The 24,561-nt window shown below is 45.3% G+C and overlaps 1 protein-coding gene across 3 annotated transcripts; it reads right to left on the bottom strand.

The window, feature by feature from the left end:
• Positions 1-302: 302 nt before the first annotated feature.
• On the bottom strand, positions 303-18,146 carry TMEM95 (transmembrane protein 95). 3 transcript variants are annotated; one of them, XR_004537200.1, is made up of 7 exons: positions 18,069-18,146; positions 7,457-7,513; positions 7,203-7,289; positions 5,197-5,217; positions 3,947-4,098; positions 886-973; positions 303-746 (listed from the first exon to the last, which is right to left on the bottom strand). XR_004537200.1 is itself a non-coding variant. In XM_033923597.1 (7 exons), exons 1-7 carry the CDS (start codon positions 18,094-18,096, stop codon positions 728-730), a joined length of 381 nt encoding a protein of 126 aa, XP_033779488.1. In that variant the 5' UTR covers positions 18,097-18,146; the 3' UTR covers positions 303-727. The 3 variants fall into 3 exon arrangements, 2 of the variants coding, with proteins under 2 accessions (XP_033779488.1, XP_033779489.1); XM_033923597.1 differs by having other exon boundaries at positions 4,018-4,098; XM_033923598.1 differs by lacking the exon at positions 18,069-18,146 and adding an exon at positions 13,030-13,115 and having other exon boundaries at positions 4,018-4,098.
• Between the last annotated feature and the right edge of the window lie 6,415 nt (positions 18,147-24,561).

Genomic DNA, 24,561 nt, shown 5'->3' on the forward strand with positions numbered 1-24,561 from the left:
ACAGAGGTCAGCAGGTCCATCCCCTTAAAGTCTTAAAGGTGGCAGACCCTGTACCCCTGTATTCACCATCTGCACCAACCAAATCTTACGCCTGAGGCTTTAAAAGACCAGAGGGGACGCCAGCGCAATGCAAAGAACACAGACGGCTGAATTTCCAGGGCTTTATTTCCATTTGTTTTCTGTGCACACACTTTCTTTGGTGACTGGATAACCCCTGGAAAATGCCAGCACTGGATTGTAGGGAGGGAATCCCCCCCCCCCCCATCACGAGAACCTTTCCAGGTTTCAGAAAGTGTCCCTCAGTGCAGTGGAGTCAATGCCTAGGTGAGTCACGGAGCAGGTTTTTCTTCATTCGTGGCTTGGACGTGATCACCAGACAGAGAGAGAGCGTAAACTGGAAGGCCAGGCCATGACATCATGCAGGCACGGGTGGAGAAGGAAAACAAAGAAAGCGAAAAAAAGGAGAAACGCAAAATTACCCAACTGCCTTCAGCTTGTAAATAACAGCAGTCACTGAGTTTATAGAAAGGGAATTGAAGGCCATTGGGGTAATAAAAAAAAATCCACTATTGGTGATCGCGTTTCTTCTTGAAAGGGAGCGATGGTCAGAAGTGCTGGTGGCGCTCGCGCTTGGTTGCCAAGCGGAGAAATGCGCTGAGACATCTCTGGGGGGTGCTCCAGGCCAGGCCAAGACCCGAGAGGGACTCCACGGCCTTGCCAAATGAACTCACTTTTTGCGTCTGAATCTGTAAGTAGAAAGGACAACGTTATGTGAGAGAAAAGATACAAACGGCGGCTCAAACTCACACACGACGAACAGGGGTAATGCCAAGAGAGAAATTTCTGAACAGACTGAAGCAAGCCGGGCGTTGAGGTGCCACTTACTCTGTAGCGCACAGGATGCCGCCAGCCACGATGGAGAGCGCAGAGCTGCAGGCCAGAAGAATCACCGTGTCAAGAATGTCCATCTCATCTGGAGAAGTCAAAAGAAGGCGCTTTTAGACGTTATTTAATTAAAAAATTTCTTTACAGTATATACCGCAAATCTAAGCGGTTTACAAGGTTGAGGCGTACGACTCTTCAGGACATACTGGGTTCCTTTTATGAAGCCGCGCTAGGGTTTTAGAGCACGCATATTTTTAGCGTGCGCTAATCCCCCCCCCCCCCCTGCGCTAGCCGAAAAACTACAGCCTGCTCAAGAGGAGGCGGGAGTGGCTAGCGCGCGCTATTATGCCTGTTATACCGCTAACACGCCTTCGTAAAAGGAGCCCATACGGTATTCAAAAACCTGAACAATGTCTAAAATTTCTCTTTTAATTCATAAAAATGCCTCAGAAAACAAATGTGCTTTTAAAAGTTTTTTTTAAAATTTATAACATTTTAGTGAAGAAATCCAGTAAATATACAATAATATAATACAACTAGGATTTTAGCCCGTTACATTAATGGGTGATAGCGGTCTGTCTTTCTTCCCCCCCCCTTCCCTGTGCAGCAGCCACAGCAGCATTCCCTCCCCCTCCATGTCCCTTTGCAGCAGCATTTCCCCCCCACCCTACTTCCCTGTACAGCAGCATTTCGATCCCCCCCTACTTCCCTGTGCAGCAGTAGCCTTTCCCTTACCCCCCCTTCCCTTCCCGCGGTCCCGACAAACCTGCTGATTCCAGCAGCGTGTGCAGCACTCTACACACGCTGCTTCGTGGCCTTCTACTGTTCTGATTTACTCTGGCACGTCCCTGATGACATCATCAGAGACGCGGCAGAGCAAATCAGGGCAGTAGAAGGCCTCGAAGCAGCGTGTGTAGAGTGCTGCACACGCCGCTGGAATCGGCAGTTTTGGAGTCGGGACCGCGAAGAACGTAGCGGCTGGAGTGTTTTTTCGGCGCTTCCCTTCCCGCGAGGTGTCGCTGCGGCTCCTCTCGATCCCCGCCAGCGTCGGAAGCCTTCTCCGACGCTGGTGAGAGGAGCCGAATATTGGGGAGAGCAGGGAGTCCAGCGCTGGCGGCCAGTCCTGGTCGGCGAGTGTGGGTAGGTGCTGATAAGAAGGCTGGGGACTCGCGCATGTGCACTCCTGCGGCCACAGACCTACAGATCATGGAAGCACGCAGTTAAAAGTGCGCATGCGCGGCTAGGGTTTTATTATATAGATACAATAGTCATTACACTAAAATTCATCATATTAATTTCCATCAAATGTCTTTCATTTCTTCAAAATATATTTCCAAATTACCCATTACGTCTCTCAGTACCCTCCCCCTAATTCCTTCCCCCTTCCCTTTTCCCTATTCACCTCTCCCCCCCATTCCCCCCCATAGTTTTTTAAAAAAAAATGAACTCAAGGATTCAATCTTTCTCAATTACTTCGGAAGGGAGTTCCATAACTGAGGCCCCACGACCATAAAGACTGAGGCCCAGATTCGCAAAACTTTAACCCCGTCGCTGAACTGTCTTCCGACGGTTTAGCCTGCAGGCATTGTAGCGGCGGATTATCAAAACGGCTTATCTCTGCCTTTAACGAGGTTTCTAGCAGTCTCCGACACTGACACGCAAAGGGGCTCTTCAATGAGCGCTCTGGTGGATTCTTAACAATTGCCGAGACATTTTCTAAGAGCGTCGTCGTCTTTTGGCAACAAAAATCGGCGACTGGTCCAGAGGCGCCGGTAGTGACAGCTGCTTGGGGGGGGGGAGACGGTTTCACTGCTGCAGGGAGGGGGGTGTTGTTTGTGGCAGGAGAGAGTAGGTCGTTCTTGGATTCATATGTTCATTCTGCCTCGTAGACACTTCTACCCCTCTCTTTTTCTCCCTCTTTCTTTCTCCTTCTTTACCTTTCTTTTTTCTTTTACTTCATCCTCACTTTCTTTTTTCTTTTACTTCATCCTCTCTGCTTATCTACCCTTTCTATTTCTTTTCTTAGCAGTTTCAAATACTCTGAATGCTTCTTAATAATTTGTTATATGCAAATGAATGCAATTACGGTTTCTTTTGTTTCTACATCAGTATTTCTTATTCAATTTTCATGTACTTGAACTGCTTTCTGTATATTATTTATAATATTCAATAAAATTATTGAACTCAAAAAAAAAGGAGAGAGTAGGCATCTCTCTTGCTGCAGGGGGATTTTGTTTCTGGCGGGAGAGAGTGGGCATCTCTCCAGCTGCTGGGGGAGGGGGGTTGGTCGTGTTTTTGGGGATATTTTTCTTTTTGGGTTTTCTGCGCATGTGCCCATCGCTATCACCAGTCATAAACATATGTAAATTTAGCGAGTCTTCGCTACTCTCCGCCCAATCTCATTTGCATGAGCGTTTTGTGGAGAATGCCTCGCTTTTTTAAAAATTCGCTACAAGAATGGCTGCGATAGCAGCCCGTTGTTTTTTTAGCGCAGTTTTTAAAGAATCTAGGCCTGAGTCCCTATACATCTCCAATCTAATTTGCTTAAAATCTGAAACATCAAGTAATGCCTCTCCTTCCCGCCCATTACACACTTGCGTTCTCCCTCCTCCTCCGTACCTCTTAATCTTCGCCAGCACGAGTGGCTTCTGCAAGTATGCTCCTCACGCCAACGTTGGATTTACCTTTGATGTCACTTCTTGGCCCCGTGACCTGGAAGTGATTCAGAGGTGAACCAGGCTGGCGCGAGTAACAGGCAGAAATTGCTCGCGGTAGCGAAGATAATATGGAGGTGGGGAAGGGATGGTGCGAGGGTGGTGTGGTATGGCAGGGCAAGGTGGAGAGCTGCCAGTGCCCCCACCGACTTGACGCCCGGGATGGTCCACACCCCCTATGTTCCCTTCACTACACCACTGAGTGGGGTGAGTAGTAGTCATCCTTCACATTAGTGCAGGAAATCACTCTCTGGGTGTTAAGGATTTCTGGACCATACTAAGCCAAAAATTAAGATTATGTGCTGTGGGGAGAGGGAAAGAGGATCTAGCAATCTGATGTCCCTCACCCTTGACCTCTTTCTCCCAAGCTTCTGAACTGATGTGTCCTGGGTGTCCTTGTGAGGTCCTGGAAGCTCACCTGGGTAGCAGGTCTTCAGGGACAAGCATTTCATGGCATGTTTCTTACATGTTGTACAGTTGATGCCCTTTATGGTCTCATCTGTGTCCAAAAAAAAGGAAAGGAAGAGCACCTCATTTAGTCCTTTTTAAACCTAGTAGAGGAGGTGGGATGGGGGTTTGATCCAGTGGGGTTGAAAGCTGTGGTTCAGGTTATTTCATTCAAGAGATGATTGCAATGAGACAGGCCTAAAATGATGTCCATTTAATGAGGGGACCCTGTGCCATATCTATGAAAGATAAAAGATAACCTTGCCCCCCCCCTCCATCCACCACCCTTAGATCTAACCCATATTGTATCACGGAGTCTAAAACTGATACCTCCCATCTCACTCTGTCTTCAACAGCAAGTTTGGTTGCTCCAGCCTAGGGTTACCATACGGCTCCAGAAAAAGGAGGACGGATTAAGACATCCGGGTTTTCCTTCCGTTGAAAGCAAGGGAAGTAAAACCTGGATGTCTCAATCCACCTTCCTTTTTCTGGAGCCATATGGGCAACCCTACTCCAGTCCATTAGAATACACACCCAAGTCAGCTTTTGAAAGGTCATGAGGGCAAGACTCAGGGTGAGAAGAAGAGTGTCATTTTGACCAAAGAAGGAATGGGTGATCAACTCTTCAGATCTCAATGTAATCCCAGATATATCACCCATCATCCCTGGCCTAATAAATCCATGGCTTAGATAGGTGCATGGGTACATCTTGTCAATCTTTCTATCTTTGATGGCCGAGTGGCTTATAGTAGAAAACTGGAGACAATTCACAAACCCAGCTCCTGGGGTTGGGGGATGATGAAAGGAGAGCTCACAACCCTCAGGGGGGGGGGAAAGAAGGGATGGTAGGAAGAATCTAGACCACTACACACTAGCCACGCCTTCTGTCCAGGTTCTGGTTAAATGCAAAGCAAACTCCTGTAAGGAACCATGCTCCATGTCTCCTGGTCAAGAACTGTCGCTGCTGTGAGGATGATCGAAAGGGCAGGATCTCCATGATAGCCCAAGAAATGCAGGTGGAGAAAATATCTGCTCTTTTATCAGCTGGCCTTCCCTTTTATGATCCTTTTTCATGTCTGTGTTCCTTGTAAGCTCTCCTTCCCTACCCCCATCTCCAATGCAACCAGTAGAATAGAGCTTCAGTACTTACGGCAAACTGGGGGACAGAGCACTAGAAGGAAAGACAGAGAGAGAGAGAAAAAAAGAAGATTTAGGGGTTACATCATTGCATTTTTCATGTAATTGTAGACTTCTTTGGATTATGGATTCTATTTTACCATTTTTACTATGTAGGATTTGTAATGTGATGTAAACTTTGACCTTCACTGTGTGCGTTTACTTGTAAGCCTCTTAGGATATAAGCGGATAATAAATTTTTTAAAATAAATATAAATAATAAGTAGGCGTGTGTTATTGTCACTGGCTTTTAGAAAGCCGTGATAAGAGGATTCTACCGCCGGGCTGGCGAGGTACATGCCCCAACACTCGTAGAATTCCTATGAGCACCGGAGCGTTTACCTCGCCGGCCTGTGGTAGAAACCTCTACAGCGGCTTTGTAAAAGGAGCTCTGTATTTGTGGCGAGACAGGTTTATGGTAAATGTTACCTTTCAATTGTATTTTTAAAAATGTAAACCGCTAAATACGGTTTGTCCGAGTGGTATGTCAAGCGGAAAAAAAATCCAACCTCATCCAATCCAGACAACTAAGCGCCAGCCCAGTATCGTCCCTAGACATATTCCGAAAACGTGGACCAGAATTATCCAAAATTTAAAAATAGCCCCATACCACAATAGTAGACATTTACGGTGGCACTGTTTTCATTCTTGTTTTTAGCACTGTATCCCTGAGGCAGCCCCTGAGTGGGCGAAACGTCGACCATGTTGGGTGATTTTTAAGAAAAAGATTTTGTTTTGGAGCTTTCTGTATGGAATCTGCTTTCAGCCACGGGTATACAGTTCAAAGAACTCTTTATTGGTAGCAGCACCGCGAAGACTTGAAGACTCGACACTGACAGTGTTTCGGAATCAATACCTTTGTCAAGAGTCTCGAAGGACGATTTCTCTATCGCATGAAAAGTTCATTAAGTGCAGGTAAACGTTTGAAACGAGCAGAGCATTGGACACCAGTTTCTGGCTCTGCTCGTTTCAAACGTTTACCTGCTCTTAATGAACTATTCATGCGATAGAGAAATCGTCCTTCGAGACTCTTGACAAAGGTATTGATTCCGAAACTCTGTCAGTGTCGAGTCTTCAAGTCTTCGCAGTGCTGCTACCAATAAAGTGTTCTTTGAACTGTATACCCATGGCTGAATTATTAACATCTTAATTTTTGACATTTGTATTGAAGAAATCAGTAAATATACAATATTATAATACAATAAAATAGTCATTAAATTAAAATTCATCATATTAATTTCCGTCAAATATCTTTCATTTCTTCAAAATATATTTCCAAAATACCCATTACATCTCTCAGTACCCTCCCCCTAATTCCTACCCCCTTCCCTATTCCTATGGACCTCTCCCCCCCTATCCTCCCCCAAAATTTAGTTTATAACTTTTTTATTGAAAGAATCATACTAAACCCCCCCCAAACCCAATGAAAGTTGACAAAAATAAAGAATAATAAAAGTAAAGAACTGGAATTTTAGATAAATAATCATCATGACTCCTCCGTTGTGCCAGACTGCTGGATGCCCCACAGACAGGGCTACGGAGAACCGTGGATCATCAAAAATGGCTTAAACTTGTCCAACCAATTTTCTGTACAAGAGAGGAGCGTGGTATGATGACTAGACATTAACAGTCCCTGTTCTCTCCTTCTACAGTCTTCCCAATCCAAACAGAACCTGATTGAACCGCAATTGATGCTGGGGTGGGTGATCATCCCTGGACATCAGTTGATCCCCCTTGATTGCCCAGGACAACAGTTTCCCCCTTGTCACAAGGTATAACCAGTTTGGCTGGGTGAGAGAGACGAACAAGGTCTCAAGGGAGTAGTGATACAATTCTGTGATCAGTTTGGCTGAAGGGAGGCCTGTGCGCTGGGTGCTGGCAGAGCGCAGGGGTTGTGCAAAATTCAAGAGCCTTTGGATTTGGAAAGCATCTTGAAGGGTGGGGAATAGGGCGTGTCCATCCTCCTCTAGTGATACTCACGCTCCTTAGTAAGCTCTGGTAGCTTCACCTCCACCAGCCAATCCCAGTAGGTCTCCACATCAGCAAGTCTCGTATCTTCTTTAATCTCTAGAAAAGAGAGAGAAAAAGAGAACAGAAGAAAAAGAGAGCATGGAAGGGAAGGAAGCCCAGAATAAAGAGGGAGGGGGACTTAGAGGTCTGGGAAGCCCTGCTCTAAGGAACACAAGCATCGTTCCCTTGCTTAGCTTTGAAACATCTTTTTGCTTGTTGATTACCGATAACTCTGAACACCCGGTGTGTCTTCTCTGTCACCATCTTCATGGCTTCTAAATCTACAAGAGAAAGAGGAAAAGCACGGTTTCCTATAGGCCCATGATACCTACTACTAGAGTTACCATATGGCTCCAGAAAAAGGAGGACGGATTGAGACATCCGGAATTTACTACTTCCATTGCTTTCAAAGGAAGTAAAACCCAGATATCTCAATCCATCCTTTTTTCTGGAGCCATATGGTAACCCTACTACTATCAACCTCAAATCAGTACAGAGACAGTACAGGACATGGTCTCCCCATGTTCCCAAACAGCTTTTTTGTGAAAAAGTAAGAAAAGGAGCCCACCTTTTATTTCAAGTAAACTTCAAAGAAATGAAATGATAGAATCAAAAAAGAGGAGAACATGGATTGCTAACAAAGCAGGAGGCAACGGAGAATGTTTCCCACCCCCACATGACAATGTACCCATATTAACCGAATGGTATGGTGAGTTGCTACAGGCAAGGAGAGAGATCTGAGGTCTGGGCTGAGCCAGTATACAGCGGCATACCAAGGCCGAAAGGGGCAAAATCTATTCTGTTGGGATACTTGGTACAGGAGTTGGTGCCAAAGGCCTCTCTATAGAAGCTGCAAAGTCTCTGGAACCGCCGCTCCACATTTTTCGACTTCAACTGACAGAATACGCAGCAGCAGGTGGTCTGAAGGAGGGCCAGTGGAAGAAAGGTGAGACAGAGAAGTAGGGAATCCATTCCTGCTCTCAGCTCCCAGAATGCAAGAGCAGGTATTGTATCTCATCTGCTCCAGAGAACCTAGAACCTTAGAACTATTGCTGATGTTCCGGAACCTAACCACATGGTTCTGTTGTGAGTCATCTTTCATCCCAGGAGATGGCAACCTACAGAAGTCCTGAGTAAGATCATTGCATACCTCTGTGTCTGCAAGAAGAAGTTGAGGAGCTAGTTCCACCTATGGCCATAAGTACATAAGAATTGCTATACTGGGACAGATCGAAGGTCCATCAAGCCTAGTACCCTGTTTCCAACTGTGGCCATCCCAGGTCCCAAGTACAAAGCTAGATCCCCAGTAATAAAATAGATTTTATGCAGCTTATCCTAGGAATAAGCAGTTATTCCCCCAAGCCATCTCAATAATGGCTTATGGACTTCTTTTAGGAAATTATCCAAACCTTTTTTAAACCCTGCTAAACTAACTGATTTCACCACTTTCTCTGGCAACGAATTCCAGAGTTTAATTACACGTTGTATGAATAAATATTTTCTCTGGTTTATTTTAAATCTACTACTTAATAACTTCATCACATGTCCCCTAGTCCTAGTATTTTTGGAAAGAGTGAACAAATGATTCACTTCTACCCTTTCCACTCTACTCCGTATTTTATAGACCTCTATCATATCACCCCTGAGCCGTCTCTTCTCCAAGCTGAAGAGCCCTAGCCACTTTAGCCTCTCCTCATAGGGAAGTCATCCCATCCCTTTTATCATTTTCATGGCCCTTCTCCGTACCATGTGAGCCCCTTTTTGCAATCTGAGCATTGATGTCCGTTAAAATACCATATTCTCTTCAAGTTGATCTTTGATGGTACTTTTAGCCAGTAAGGGGAATCTTCCAATATTTTTGTCAGAATATATAGTACTCTATGTGCCAAGTAGATCTTTGCGTTCATCTCAGCAGCTGGTGTACAGGTGTCATCTGTCCACCAGGTTCCCACTTCCACTCTTGGAAATACTTAGTGGTCACTGGTGAGCCCAATATTGTGGAATGATTTGCCAGCTATAATGCATAGTATTCCTTCATTGCCTCTGTTTAAGGCCTATTTATTTTGGAAAGCTTTTCCAGATTTGGCTATGAATTGATTTTTGGGGTGTTTGGAGGTGTGTCGAGGGGGGGGGGGGGGCTGGGAACCAGGCAGGAGGCACAGATATTTTAGTCTTTTAATATAGCATTCTTTTCTAATTAAGTTTGAATTGTACTTTGTATGGATTAATTATCTTCTAAGCAAATTTAATAAAAACCGGAAACCATTGCATGCTGGGAACTGTAGTTCTAATTATATCTCAGACACTACAAGCCTCAACATGCAATGAGAGAGAAAACCATTTAGGTAGGAAAATTTGTACCCATTTCACAGTGTTCATATGAAGGTGTCTGTGCTTCTCCACTTAGTAGGATAAGGAAGCAGGAGGACCTGCGATTCTCCATAGGGCAGGACAAGGACCATAGAGGTGGGGGGTAGGTTCAGGACTAAACCACTGCCAAAATGCTTCCCTCCAAGAGCGCTCCTAATGGTTCAGTCCCCAGGGTTTAAATGAGAATTCACTATCCCCTGCGTTCGGTATAGGTGGTCCAAATTTGGGCAGAGATCCATGCATAACACTGCACAACAATTTTTTTGTTAAGTCTTGATTCCTGAAAAGTTTTTGGTGATTATGACAGGTACCAACTTGGTATGCTCAAATATGGTTTTGGTTTTACTGCATCACGTAAGAACTATGAGAAATAGACATTTTTATGTTTACTGACAATAAAATATATAGTCAAGTTTACGTTTCGCACAAGCGACTAAATGAAACAGAATTAAAAGTGTTTTGCTCCCGAGTTTCTTTTATATTCAGTGTCTGGTGCATCACGTTGTAGCATCCAACAATAGTCGGCAAGCATTGACGGATTCCAATTGCCCTGGTATCGTTTCTCCATCGTAGCTATGTCTTGATGAAACCTTTCACCGTGCTCGTCACTCACAGCACCGAGATTTGCGGGGAAGAAGTCCAAGTGTGAATGGAGGAAATGAATCTTGAGTGACATATTGCACTTCATTCTCTTGTATGCTTTGAGAAGTTTGTCTACCAGCTGAATGTAGTTTGGGGCTCTGTAATTGCCCAGAAAATTGTCAACAACGTCTTTCAAGGCTTTCCAGCCAATTTTTTCCGGCCCAACTAACAGATCTTCAAATCGCTTGTCACTCATAACATGTCTGATCTGGGGGCCAACAAAAATACCCTCTTTGATCTTGGCATCAGTTATTCTTGGGAACATCTGTCTTAAATAACGAAAACCTTCCCCTTCCTTGTTCATTGCTTTCACAAAATTCTTCATGAGTCCCAGTTTAATGTGAAGAGGAGGCAAAAATATCTTTGTCGGGTCAACAAGCGATTCATGTGCTACATTTTTCTGTCCTGGAACTAACTTTTTACGGAGTGGCCAGTTCTTTCTAGAATAGTGCGACTCTCTGTCTCGGCTGTCCCATTCGCAGATGAAACAGCAGTACTTTGTATAGCCAAGCTGCAGTCCTAGTAACAGAGCAACGACTTTGAGGTCTCCACAGATATTCCAGTTATACCTGGTATACTGGACATACTTTAGTAACATTTCCATATTCTCATATGTTTCTTTCATATGTGCTGCATAGCCAACAGGTACTGAAGGATAAACGTTGCCATTGTGCAACAGAACAGCTTTCAGGCTTAACATTGACGAATCAATGAAAAGACGCCATTCTTCCGGGTTGTGATCACAACCAAAGACCGAGAACAATCCTTCAATGTCACAACAGAAACAGAGACTGTCGACTTGTGCAAAAAATTTGGTTATATCATGATGCCGGTCTCGAAACACAGAAATTTTCGTACCTGGTGATAGCAAACACCATTCCTGCAGTCTCGAACCTAGCAGCTCAGCTTTTGCTTTTGACAGACCCAAATCTCTGACCAAATCGTTCAATTCGGACTGTGTTATCAGATGTGGATCGCCTGATGAGGATGGTTCAAAATCCGGGTCAATGTCACTGTTAGAACCCTGCACTGCAGTTTCTTCATCTGGTTCGTCTAAGGTCCAATCCTCTGGTGGTTTCGGAACTGGAAGACTGTCATCATGTGGCATGGGTCTCATTGCTGAAGGCAGATTAGGATATTCAATTGACTTCTTGTTTTTGGCAGAGAAACCAGACACATTAGTCAAACAGAAATAACAGTCCATCACATGGTCTTTCTGTTCTCGCCATATCATCGGAACAGCAAATGGCATCGTCTTTCGAGTACCTCTGAGCCAGGCTCTCAGACTAACAGCACATGTCGCACAGCAAATGTGAGGCGCCCATTGCTTGTCTTGATCACCTATTTTGCAGCCAAAATACAGATGATAGGCTTTCTTTACAAGGGCAGTCATCGAACGTCTCTGAGGCGTAAGTGTATATTCCCCACAGATATAGCAGAATGTGTCGCGGCTGTTACGACACCGACGAGACATATTGCCCGACACCAAAACGTCTATAGCATCAAGCTTACTTACTGTTATATTGCTACAGCTACTATACTACTATACTTTACTATACTGATACTATATACACACACGGACTATCTATATTAACCAAATGAGCAGGATCGGTGTATGGAAGCCACCATTATAGCATGGTGAGACAGCGCAAGCTCGTTCAGACCTGCCCAGACATGCCCAGGATGTCATCTTCCATAAAACAGCTTCCAACCTGGCTAGATTTTATGCATGGACATACCCAGGCGGCACAAACCGTTGTTGATAAGACACTTATGGGAGAAAAAATTGTTTGCATCCAAATATAAGAAAAAATCACGACAAAATTGAAGATTTCTCTGAAATGGTACGTGATGGGTAATTTTTGATGTAATATTCATGATCAGCACCCAAAATTCTATAAGAAACACCCAGCAGTGTTCAGGAAGCAAAAACTTTGTTGTGCAGTGTAATCTTTCTAGGTACTCAATTATTGACAGTATAGAAACATAGAAACATAGAAGATGACGGCAGAAAAGGGCAATAGCCCATCAAGTCTGCCCACTCTAATGACCCACCCCCCTTGATTTTACCCCCCTAGAGATCCCACATGTGTATCCCATTTCCTTTTAAAATCTGGCACGCTGTTGGCCTCAATCACCTGAAGTGGAAGTTTGTTCCAATGATCGACCACCCTTTCGGTGAAGAAGAACTTCCTGGTGTCGTCATGAAATTTCCCACCCCTGATTTTCAGCGGATGTCCTTTTGTGGCCGAGGGACCTTTAAGAAAGAAGATATCATCCTCCACCTCAATACGGCCCGTGATATATTTAAACGTCTCTATCATGTCTCCTCTCTCTCTACGTTCCTCGAGTGAGTATAGCTGCAATTTATTCAGCCTTTCCTCATTGAGTCCCGAGACCATCCTGGTGGCCATTCATTGAACCAACTCAACTCTCAGCACATCTTTTTTGTAATGTGGCCTCCAGAATTGTACACAATATTCCAGATGAGGCCTCACCATGGATCTGTACAACGGCATTATAACTTCGGACTTCCGGCTGATAAAACTTCTACGGATACAACCCATCATTTGTCTTGCCTTTGATGAAGCCTTCTCCACTTGATTGGCAGTCTTCATATCTTCACTAATTAGCAGTAATTAGGAGTTATGCAGAGTTACACCCAAGTTACAATAATATAAAAATAACAACCATCAAAAAACAAGCAAGGGAGAAAAGATTCCAGTTTTTCATCACTGACATTCAGAATATTGCTTATGAAAGATTACATGTCACATAACGTTACCTGCTCAACTTTGGACAATGCTCTATTTCAGGGGTAGGGAACTCTGGTCCTCGAGAGCCGTATTCCAGTCGGGTTTTCAGGATTTCCGCAATGAATATGCATGAGATCTATCTGCAGGCACTGCTTTCAATGCAGATTCATTGGGGAAATCCTGAAAACCCGACTGGAATACGGCTCTCGAGGACCGGAGTTCCCTACCCCTGCTCTATTTCATTTCACCTCTTGTCTTTCTTTTTCTATATTGGAATTCACCTTCAGGCTTATATCTTGTGTTGCAGAGATCTGCCAAGGCACCCAGTTCCAGGCTGCAGATTGAAGACAGTCCTGGATTTCTGACCCTCCCATGGGCAGGATCAGGCACTACAAATCCCACGCTGCTTTGGGAGTGTAAGTTCAAACCCAGGACTGGCCAAAAATCTCCAAGCCTGGAATTAGGCAACTAGGCACTTCTGATAGGAGGAAGGAGTGGCTTAGTGGTTAGAGCGACAGCCTCATCACCCTGAGGTTGTGGGTTCAAATCCCACACTGCTCCTTGTGACCCTGGGCAAGTCGGTCAATCCTCTATTGCCCCAGGTACGTTACATAGATTGTAAACCACCTAGATAACCTTGAAAGGTGCTATATAAATAAATAAATATTGCTTTTCTATTGTTTAGATCATTTTTTTTTTTTTTTGTAACCGTTGTTTAAAAAAAATGAACCAATTCTACCGTTCACTGCACTTAATACCTGGAGCTGGGTCATTTGGATAGCTCTGGATTCGGGGCTGCATTAAAAGAGAGACTGGAGAGGAGAGCTAGAGAGATCTGACCCATATTTTTTTTTTTTTTTAGAGATTTCAGTATTTTTTTTCGTCACGCGAGTTGAAAAGATCAAATCTTTTTGCAAGCCAAAACTCAGGCATTTGATGACACACACAGCCTTTTTCCGCCATGGTACAAATTTCAGCCTAAGGGATGGGCCTGAATGCTTGAAGCACGAATTCCTTGCAACGGGGCCAAGAAAAATTCCCGACACGTGGCCCCCCCCCTCCCACCCCCGCAAGGAGAAATCTGACACCTCTGGGCTTATGTGGGATGCAGATGTGGCTTGTAAGTGCAGAGGAAGTATCAGACCCAAAACAGATGGGGCAGCGAGATGTCAAACACGGACCGGCATACGCACATGTGCTCCCGCGCGTGACTCCTAGTGGAAGGCACCGCTCGTGCCTGCTGTGTGCAAAATTTCCCCATTCTCAGTCATGTGCCTGGCCCGCTACCCTCGGCACGGTCGGGCACGCCTTCTCAGCTCACCCCTCCGCTTCCTAGGTGGGGTGTGTAGCTGGAAACATAGAAAAATTGCACCGGCAGCATGGGAGGGGATCCGAAAAAAAAAGGAAACTCCTTTTGAAATAATGCATGAGGGAATAATAGGAATGTACGAGTATAATGCATCTATTATGATTAAGTTTCTGTTAATTGTGAACTGATTATGATTGTAGAATTTCTTCTCTTCTGACAATGACATAACTATATTTTATTTATATTTTTGTTTTATATAGTTTTATGTAGTTGTAGCTGTTTGTTATAAAAATTCAATAAAATGTTTGAACTGGAATACATAATGCATCTATCTGCATCTATCAATAGCTAGACAAGGTAATAGACAGACAGAAGGAATTTCTGGAGCGGAAGAAATGGAACTAGGGGATCCAGGACCCCCCCCCCCCCAATCAGGACCTTAGGCCACCCAGTGCATGACGTTGATGCACTACAGGGGTAGGCAATTCCGGTCCGCGAGAGCCGGAGCCAGGTCAGGTTTTCAGGATATCCACAATAAATATGCATGAGATAGATTTGCATCTCAAGGAGGCGGCGCATGCAAATCCATCTCGTACATATTCATTGTGGAAATCCTGAAACCCTGACCTGGCTCCGGCTCTCGAGGACCGGAATTGCCTACCCCTGCACTAGGAGGAGCCCAAGGTCCCGATTGGTTCAGGCACCTAAGATCCCTCCCCTAGACCTTAGGCACCTAAGCCAATCGGGACCTTAAGCCCCCTTCCAGGATGCACCAGGAGGAGAAGGGCTGCCATTTTGAAGAGGCAGCCCTTCAAGGCAGGAGGGAGCGGGCATCCCTCCTGCCTGATTTTCAATGAAAGGTATGGGGGCAGGATTTTGTGGGGAGGGGAAAGCAGGGTGATTGGAAAGCAGGGGGGCGCTTGGTATTTTGGGGGGGATGTCAGGGGGTCCAGGTTTTGGTGGCAGGGGAGGGGGCAAGGAAATGCGCCTTCACCCCGGGCGCCCCCTACCCTCGCTACACCACTGTCTTCACCACCATCATGTCTAGCATTTCATCTCTCCTTCCTGACCCTCACCCACAAAATCCAGCTCTGTGAGTGCCAGTGGGTGCTGGACACCCCCAATATCGAACAACGTTTTCATTGTGTCCAGGAAGCAGTAATTGTACTGCGTTTGGCCCAGGCAATTGTTTTTGAAATGTTGGCACCTCTGCCCCCATGCCCATGGGCCAGAAGAATGAAATCAGCATAGTACAGGGCCTTCCATGCCCTCACCGCCATGACCTGCCCCACGATCAATATGTATGGTAAGCCTAGATTTCGCATCCGGCGAGGAAGATAGAAATTATCTTGGTATTGAACAGTAGGGGGTGCAGCATGGCAAAAGTGGGGTGCATTGGAAGAACTGTGAGGGGATGTTTTCAGAGCTGGAATATTGAGGGGAGCTGCAGAGCAGGAATGAGATGAATTGGCAGAACTGTGTGTGTGTGTGTAGGGGGGGTCTCATAAGGACTAGTAGGGGGCAGAATGAGCAGGAATGAGGTACATATTAGCAGAACTGTGTGGGAATCTAAGAAAGGGAATAGCAAGGCGGGCTGGCAGGAATAGAGGGTGGGGAGTGTCTCAGAGCTGGAATAGTAATGAGTGCTGCGGTAACAGGAATGAGGTACTTGGCTAGTTTTGCTGATCCTTGAGGTCACTCCCTGTGACATGTGCTGCCAAGAGGTAGTTGCTTTGACCTGCTCACACCCTGCGGGCTGCACCTGAGTTCAGACGCAGACTTTGTAAAGATGTAAACAGAGCCGGTTTCCTACAGGCAACATGGTCTCGTGTGTGCAGGAGTGAAGTGTCAGTGGGACTCGGGGACAGCTGTGAGGCCCATGTGCCACATTCTGAAAACACAGCCACCCTCTTTTCTAATTTTCCTGTGGGCCAGAAAAAAAAAAAAAGGAGTATCACTCTCAGTCTCTTCTTGGCTCGAGTCCAAGCTCAGCATCTGAGATACGGGTGGTCATCTTCTGGGCTGAGCCAGAGACTCGGTATAATTTGGGAAATTGGGAGCACCCCTATGGGAACGAGAAACTGTTTGTAGCCTTAGAACAGGGATAGGGCATTCCGGTCCTCGAGAGCCGTATTCCAGTTGGGTTTTCAGGATTTCCCCAATGCATATGCATAAGATCTATTTGCATGCACTGCTTTCAATGCATATTCATTGGGGAAATCCTGAAAACCCGACTGGAATACGGCTCTCGAGGACCGGAGTTCCCTACCCCTGCCTTAGAACAATTAAACCTGTCAGGTTTTCAAGATATCCCTAATGAATATGCATGAGAGAGATTTGCATATAATGGAAGTGACAGGTATGCAAATCTCTCTCATGCATATTCATTAGGGATATCTTGAAAACCCGACTGGCTGGGGGGTCCCCCAGGACAGGTTTGGGAGCCACTGAACCAAACCATGAAATCATGCTGTTGGAAGGCAAGCTGGGTAAACCAATAGAGTGTGTCCTCATTATGAAGGGCAGTCTCTCCAGCAGGTACAGGGTCCCCTACTGCCATGCTGGAGTCCTGGTTGAAGTGCTGTGTCCTGGGTACGAAGGACAGTGTCATTGGCAGATACAGTCCCCTATTCCCATCCAGAGGTATTGTTAGAAGTCCTATGTCCTGATTATGAGGAGAAGTGTGCTCAGTAGAAGACTGCCCCTAACATTCTATGTCATGCACACCTTTGCTTTACCTCAGGGTGAGCGCTGAGACCTGGGGGCATAGGTTTTAAGCCGAGTGCAGAGCTTCCTGCAGCTTATTTGCACAGTTCTTTCCTAAATCCATGGTTGCACATTTTGAATAGTGGAATTTTGTGACGGAGGAATATGATCTGCTCTAGTGTGTGAAAACAAGTTTTACAAGCACTGGGCGTGTTCCCATGAACTACAGGGTGTCTGAGGATCCCTTCAAGGCTCGGCTCTCTTCCAAAACGACCTACAAGGGAGGGCATTTGTCCCACCAGTGGGATACAAAAACAGGGGGGTGGGGGAGAGAGAGGAGGCGAGAAGGGAATCTGGGTTTTATAGCAAAGCTTTATGGGTTTTTTTGACTAACATCACGAGAGTCTGTGGGCAGAGCTGAATGTGGATCCAGTGGTGCCCCCCTTCCCTTTTAAACTTCTCCGGTGGTGCACAGCATGCTGCCCATGTCGGTGTTGGTTCCCTTTGACGTCACTTCCTAAGTGTGGGTCCCGGAAGGGACGTCAGAGCGCCAAAAAGGTACGGGGGAAGGCGAGGGATGCACGCAGCATGGAGATGGGAAAGGAGCGAGTGGGCGGGGGGGCGGGAAGCGGAGAGGAAGACCATGTCCGGGGTGGACTGCACCCCCCCACACACACAAACACCCCCCAATACTGGATTAGCAGAGGATACTGCAAAGCAGGAATGAGGTGCATGTGAGAACTTAAGCCTGCCCACAGTATGAACTAGAAGGCCGCATATCCATATTCCATATCTCAATATGAGCAGAGAGCATAAGGGGGGGGAAAGAGGGGGGGGCTTTAACCCCTGCCCCTTGCCCAATTTTGCTACCAGCCACCAAGGCTGCTGGCCTGACTCACAAACAGCCTGGTGTGACTCAGCAGCAGGACAGAGGTGAAGCAAAGGCGCACCTCCCTCTCTGAATGCTTTGTGAGCTGATAATATGTCCGCCACCCCCGCATTGTTATATCATCCACTGATTATCCCATAATAAGCAGCCAAGGAGCACGTTACCTTTCCTGCAGCTCCCTGAACTGCCCATTCCTGTCCTCTTCACTCCGCGCTTTGCTAGGGTGATAGCCGGAGACGCAAAGGAGTGAGCCCCAAATATTCCAGAGGTTCCTCCCTGACAGCACTAGCCGGAGTATTCACTCCCAATTCTTGAGGGCTGCAAACAGACCAGGTTATCAGGACGTCTCTAATGAATATGTATAGGAAAATTTGCACATAATGGAGGCTAGAGGTGTGCAGATCTCTCGTGCAAATCCATTAGGGGATATGCTGAAAACCTGGTGGTTGGTGGCTTTCAAGCACTGAGAGATGATGTGAATGCCAAGGCTAGTTTTCAAACTATCCACAATGAATATGCATGAAAGAGATTTGCATATAACAGAGACAGTGTTATATCAGGGCTACTCAAAGAGGGAGTGCATGCAAACCTCTCTCTCTCATGCATATTCATGGTAGATATCCTGAAAACATGGTCTGCCTGTAACCCTCAAGGAATGGATCAGAGTTGTCCTGTGAATAGCCTGAAAATCAGACTGGCTACGCTACAGAGCATTTCAGAATGTCTAAGAACAGCAGGAAATACAAGTCCCAGCATGCACTGAAGGGGGAGGTCTGGTCTTCTGTTCCTCAGGCCAACTGAGACTGGGGAATCTGAGGAGGCACCAGAGGCAGGGAATTCAAAGTCTATGGTAACACCTAGTGGCCAGACTCAGTCCACGCTCAGTTCTGAGGGAGGCAGGAGTTTGTGCTGTAAGCCTGTGATTAAGCTAAGTGCTTTGGATGGCTGTAGCCCAGTGGTCTCCAACTCCAACCCCTTGCAGGGCCACATTTTGGATTTGTCGGTACTTGGAGGGCCTCAGAAAAAAAATAGTTAATGTCTTATTACAGTAATGACAATTTTGCATGCGGTAAAACTCTTTCTAGTTTATAAATCTTTCCTTTTGGCTAAGTCTTAATAATAATATTGTCATTTAGAACCAATGCCAGGAAGTTCTTCTTCACCCAGAGAGTGGTGGACACGTGGAACGCACTCCAGGAGGTTGTGATAGGGCAGAAGACACTACAGGGATTCACAGAAGGTTTGGATAAATTCCTGAAGGATAAGGGGATTGAGGGGTACGGACAGAAGTAGGTTATAGGATGAGGTAGGGACCACTTGACAGGTCATGGACCTGATAGCCGCCGCGGGGGCGGACTGCTGGGCGCGATGGACCTCTGGAGGCAACTTCTTATGTTCTTATTTATAGCTGAGGAGACATATGATCAAGAAACTGTTTTATTTTTACTTTTGTAATTAGGATAAACATATCGAGGGCCTCAAAATAGTACCTGGCGGGCCGCATGTGGTCTCCCGGGGGTCCGCGACTTTGAGACCGCTGCTGTAGCCTGACAAAGGACGCCCAAAGAAGCAGGAGAAAACTGCCTTGTCATAAAAACAAAAACAAAAAAAGATGAAAAATAGCTCAGCTGAAAACACAGAGGATCTCTACCAGGTTCAGTCAATGAATAATAAAAGATCTTAACCTCAAAATATAAATTCAAATGTCTCTATGTGTAATAACCAAACATAAATACGTGACACGGTCATGTTTCATATCAGGGGTGTCAACTGAAAAATAAAAATTGTATTTAGCAAAGATGCTTTATGTAAAATTTATCGTACGGCCCTTCCTGGAAACATAGCAGGGCAATTCCTATTACAGGCTCTCTTTTCCTAAGCCACGGTAGTGAAACGTCACTTTGGGCAGCCACAAAACTTAGAGATTTGAAGAAAGCACAGATGTTTTATTTAGCATATGCGGACCCCTGAGCCCCAAGCTGGCTTCAGAAGTCCCCGAAACCAGGAAGTTACAGAGATATTTATACATTCTTCTGGCTATACAACTGAATTCTAGAAAAAACTTTTCGGTTCATAGACAAAATCGCGCGAGACAACGGCGCGCAAAGGTTGACGGCGCGCCGAAGAAAAGCACTATTTTAAAGGGTTCCGACGGGGGGTGTTGGTGGGGAACCCCCACTATTTTACTTAACAGACCTCGCGCTGGCGTTGTGGGGGGGTGTGGGGGGTTGTAACCCCCCCTCATTATACTTGAAACCGAACTTTTTGCCTGTTTTTTAGGGAAAAAGTTCAGTTTTTAGTATAATGTGGAGGGTTATAACCCCCCAAACCCCCCCACAACGCCAGCGCAATGTCTGTTAAGTAAAGTGGGGGGTTCCCCCCCCCACGCCCCCCGTCGGAGCCCTTTAAAATAGTGCTTTTCTTCGGCGCGCCGTCAACCTTGCGCTCCGTTGTCGGCGCGCCGTTGTCTCGCGCGATTTAGTCCCGTCACCAAACTTTTCGCGTGTTACTTTTCTTAACCATCATTGGTCCTCAGCTCACCCTAGCAGGTCACTAGCAGGTCACTTATCTAGGCCCTGCAGTCTTTCTGTTACGTGTCGTTTATGCTGAGATACTAAAAAATCACAATGTACCAAGTCTGAGTAATCAACAAAACAACTCTAGAATAGACTGGTAAAACTAAAGGTTTAAGAATACCTATAGAATTGAGGTACTCTCAGATACCCGCTACCAGGATCATCAAAGATCTCTCTGGATTTATATATGCGGGTTCAGATATCAATCATCGAGTACCAAAATATGCAAAAAAGTGCTGTGTGAGAAATTAAATAGAAATATATTGCACTTATCTTAATACACCCTACGGGACCCGTTTCACCCGACTTGGGCTTCTTCAGGGGTCAACTATCTAAAAAAGAATACAAAGACATATTAAAAACGTCTTAAACCCTCAGATGTACTTGTAACTATAACAGTGATACAAAAAGTGTTCCCTCTAAGCTGAGCAGGTGTCCTCCAGCTGCATTGCTACCACTAGGGGGTGGAATATTTGGGAATGACATGCCTCTAAATTTGAAAAGTTAAAATTTAAAGTATTATAACTTACGTGTGTTGTCTCGGATAATACTTTAAATTTTAACTTTTCAAATTTAGAGGCATGTCATTTGTATCACTGTTATAGTTACAAGTACATCTGAGGGTTTAAGACGTTTTTAATATGTCTTTGTATTCTTTTTTAGATAGTTGACCCCTGAAGAAGCCCAAGTCGGGTGAAACGGGTCCCGTAGGGTGTATTAAGATAAGTGCAATATATTTCTATTTAATTTCTCACACAGCACTTTAGAGCACTTTTTTGCATATTTTGGTACTCGATGATTGATATCTGAACCCGCATATATAAATCCAGAGAGATCTTTGATGATCCTGGTAGCGGGTATCTGAGAGTACCTCAATTCTATAGGTATTCTTAAACCTTTAGTTTTACCAGTCTATTCTAGAGTTGTTTTGTTTATGCTGAGATAGCCATAAGAAGCTAGAATGGCCAAGCTAAAACACCCAGTACAGGTAGGCTAGAACATTACATTACATTACATTTGTGATTTCTATTCTGCCTGTGCCTTGCGGTTCTAAGTGGATTACAGTTAAAAGAGATCAGGACATTACCGAGAGAATTACATAACAACGATTCAAGTAAATTACATGTTGTGGTATAGAAATACAAGTATAAGATATCTGGATTTATCGATAGAATAACTTGACAGGGTTCAAGTAGTTACAAGGTTCAGTGGGGAAAACAATATAGGCAACTGAAGAAAGGTACCTAACTTTGAAGGAATCAGTTAAGTGGATACCTAAGGGAGATGCTTATTTATTTCTCGACAAAACCTTTGCTTACCAGGCGGCCAAGCTGAACCCTTGGCTTGCCCAAATGATACTCGAGGCCCCCTCTTACCTTAGCTTCAGAAAACTTCTCAAAACGCACCTTTTCCGTGAACAGGCCTTTTAATCCCCCTTGCCCCCTATTTTCTCCCCTTTCCCTCTCTACCCCGCCCCTTCGGCTTTCCCTCTCTCCCCCCCCCTCTCCCGATTTTATCTCTCTCTCGCTATATCATATCTCACAACCCTTCCTTCTGTATTACCGTTACCTCTACCTAATCTCTTCAAAGAGTTCCCCCCCCCACCCACTTCATTGCCTGTATCTTTGTCAAAATTTTGTAAATCCGTGTGTTATCACGGACCTTAATTAATGGTTGTGAACCGCCTAGAACTTTACGGGTATGGCGGTATACAAGAATAAATTATTATTATTATTATTTAGGAGAAGGTTAAATGGATACCTAAGGGAGATGCTTATTTAGGAGTTTGGATATTTTTGGTAAATGAGGTTCAAGGGCATGACTAGTGTGTTATTTGCTGGGGAGAGTGCATGTGCGATTGGGGAGGGGAATATTAAGTAAGGACGTGTTTTTTGAAAAGAAATGTTTTGATTTCTATCCGAAACACTTTGATGTCTGTTGTTTTGATCATCAGTTTGGCGATGGTGGGGTTAATTTCCGCTGCCTGAGTTGCTAGAATTAGATAAGTTAGATCTGCAGCGAAACATAATTCAGCATTTAATTAAAGAGAAAACTTAGTTCAACACTTAGGAAAACCAGTCCCAGGCTCCTTCAGTAGAAGTACGAGCGTCAGAGCATTTAGCGCTTCGGGGCCGCGGTAAAAACCTCTTTCGCGGCTTACTAAAAGGGGGGAGTTGAGAAGGATAACAATAAGGAAACCGCGATAGCGGTTAATAGGGCAGGGAGCCGCGCACGGCTCCACTATCGCGGTTTAGAAAAAAAGGAGGGATTGTTTTCAAACAGGAAAGAAGAGCAAGGAGGAAAGTAAACAATAAACCTAAATCGGACAAAGGGAACGAGGGTAAGTGGAACCGCGGTGTCCCGCCACCGTTGGCTATGATATCTCCAAAAGCCTTTTCAAACAAATATGTCTTAAGGGGATCACAACACCCCCTCCCCCCAACCCCTTTTTACAAAACCGTGAAAGTGTTTTTTAGCGCTGGCCGGCGGACTGAATGCGCCGCGCTGTTCCGACGCTCGTAGAGTTCTAGCTCTAAAAACTGCTTTTGTGGATTTGTAAAAAAAAAAAAAAAAAAAGGTGTTGGGGGGGGGGGGGGAGGAATTTAGGATAGCAAATTACGGGCTCCTTTTCCAAAACCACGGTAGTAGATGTTTCTGCCACAGGCCATTGAGGTAAATGCTCCGATGCTCATAGGAATTCTATGAGCGTTGGAGCATTTGCCTCGCCGGCTTGCGGTACGAACCTTTAGTGCAGCTTTGTCAAAGCTGGCATGCCAGTGTCCTTAGAAAGCTCTCGTCTCTTTAATCTTTCCTCATTAGAGAGTCATTCCGTCCCCTTAATCATTTTGGTCACCCTTTTCTGCACTTTTTCTAATTCTGCATCGTTTCCTTTGAGATCCGGCAACCAGACTTGCGCACGGTATTCGAGGTGCAGCCACACCATAGAGCAATGCAGAGGCATTATAATATTCTCCGTTTTGTTCTCCAATAATCTGTTTCTTTCCTTAAGCGCTGCTCCACACGGAGCAGAACATTTCAACATATTAAGAAAGGTTTGGAAAAGTTCCTGGAGGAAAAGCCCATAGTCTTATATTGAGACAGACATGGGGGAAGCCACTGCTTGCCCTGGATCAGCAGCATAGAATGTTGTTACTCTTTTGGGTTCAGGAATGTTGCTACTCCTTGGGTTTGGGCCAGGTACTAGGGACCTGGATTGGCCACCGTGAGAACGGGCTACTGGGCTTGATGGACCATTGGTCTGGCCCAGGATGGCTGTTCTTATGCTCTTACGTGAGCCAAGTATAAGACAATCAAGCCATTGTGACATCACTGATGAGGTTGGCTATGAGGCACTGTGGAATGAGGCATTATGACATCACAATCTCATCTCTGGAATGTTGCTCTCATTGGGGTTTCGGAATCTTGCTACTCTTTGAGATTCTGGAGTGTTACTGCTCCTTGGGTTTTGGCCAGATACTAGGGACCTGGATTGGCCACAATGAGAACTGGGCCAATGTGGCTACTGGGCTTGATGGACCATTGCTCTGACTTATGTCCATGATGACACCTAGAGTTTGTAACCCTAGTGATGGGAAAATTGAAGACTGTCTTGAAAGAAAGAGAAGTGGACTACCTTAACTCCAGAGTGCGGCAGGATCTGAAGCCACATGGTTTTACTAGAGTGAGAACTTGTCAAACCTATTTGATCAATATGTCTGACTGGATGATGAAAAAATGTATTCAGGGGTGGGCTCTGGATGTGGTTTGCTCAGATTTCAGTAAAGCTTTGGGATAAAGAAACTTCAAGCAATGACTTGCTCGTCGTGGCCTCCTGAGGGAAGCCATTATTTCAAAGAGCTCCAGTTTCCTGTTGGAAAAATGTTTTAATTTTGTATCTTTGCTTGCACTGCCACCTATTGATCACAGTCGGTAAAACAAGAAACATGTCATAAATACATTATTCAGTCTGCTTTCTATCATAATCTCATGTGTCTTCAAAGAGAGCAAGCCACTGCTGTTGATCTTTGGTTTGGATAATGATGGCTGGTATCCCACGTTAGGTCACAAGCCTTCATCTCTC

Source organism: Geotrypetes seraphini, chromosome 16 (assembly GCF_902459505.1).
Source record: "Geotrypetes seraphini chromosome 16, aGeoSer1.1, whole genome shotgun sequence".
In the NCBI taxonomy this organism is placed as follows: Eukaryota; Metazoa; Chordata; class Amphibia; order Gymnophiona; family Dermophiidae; genus Geotrypetes; species Geotrypetes seraphini.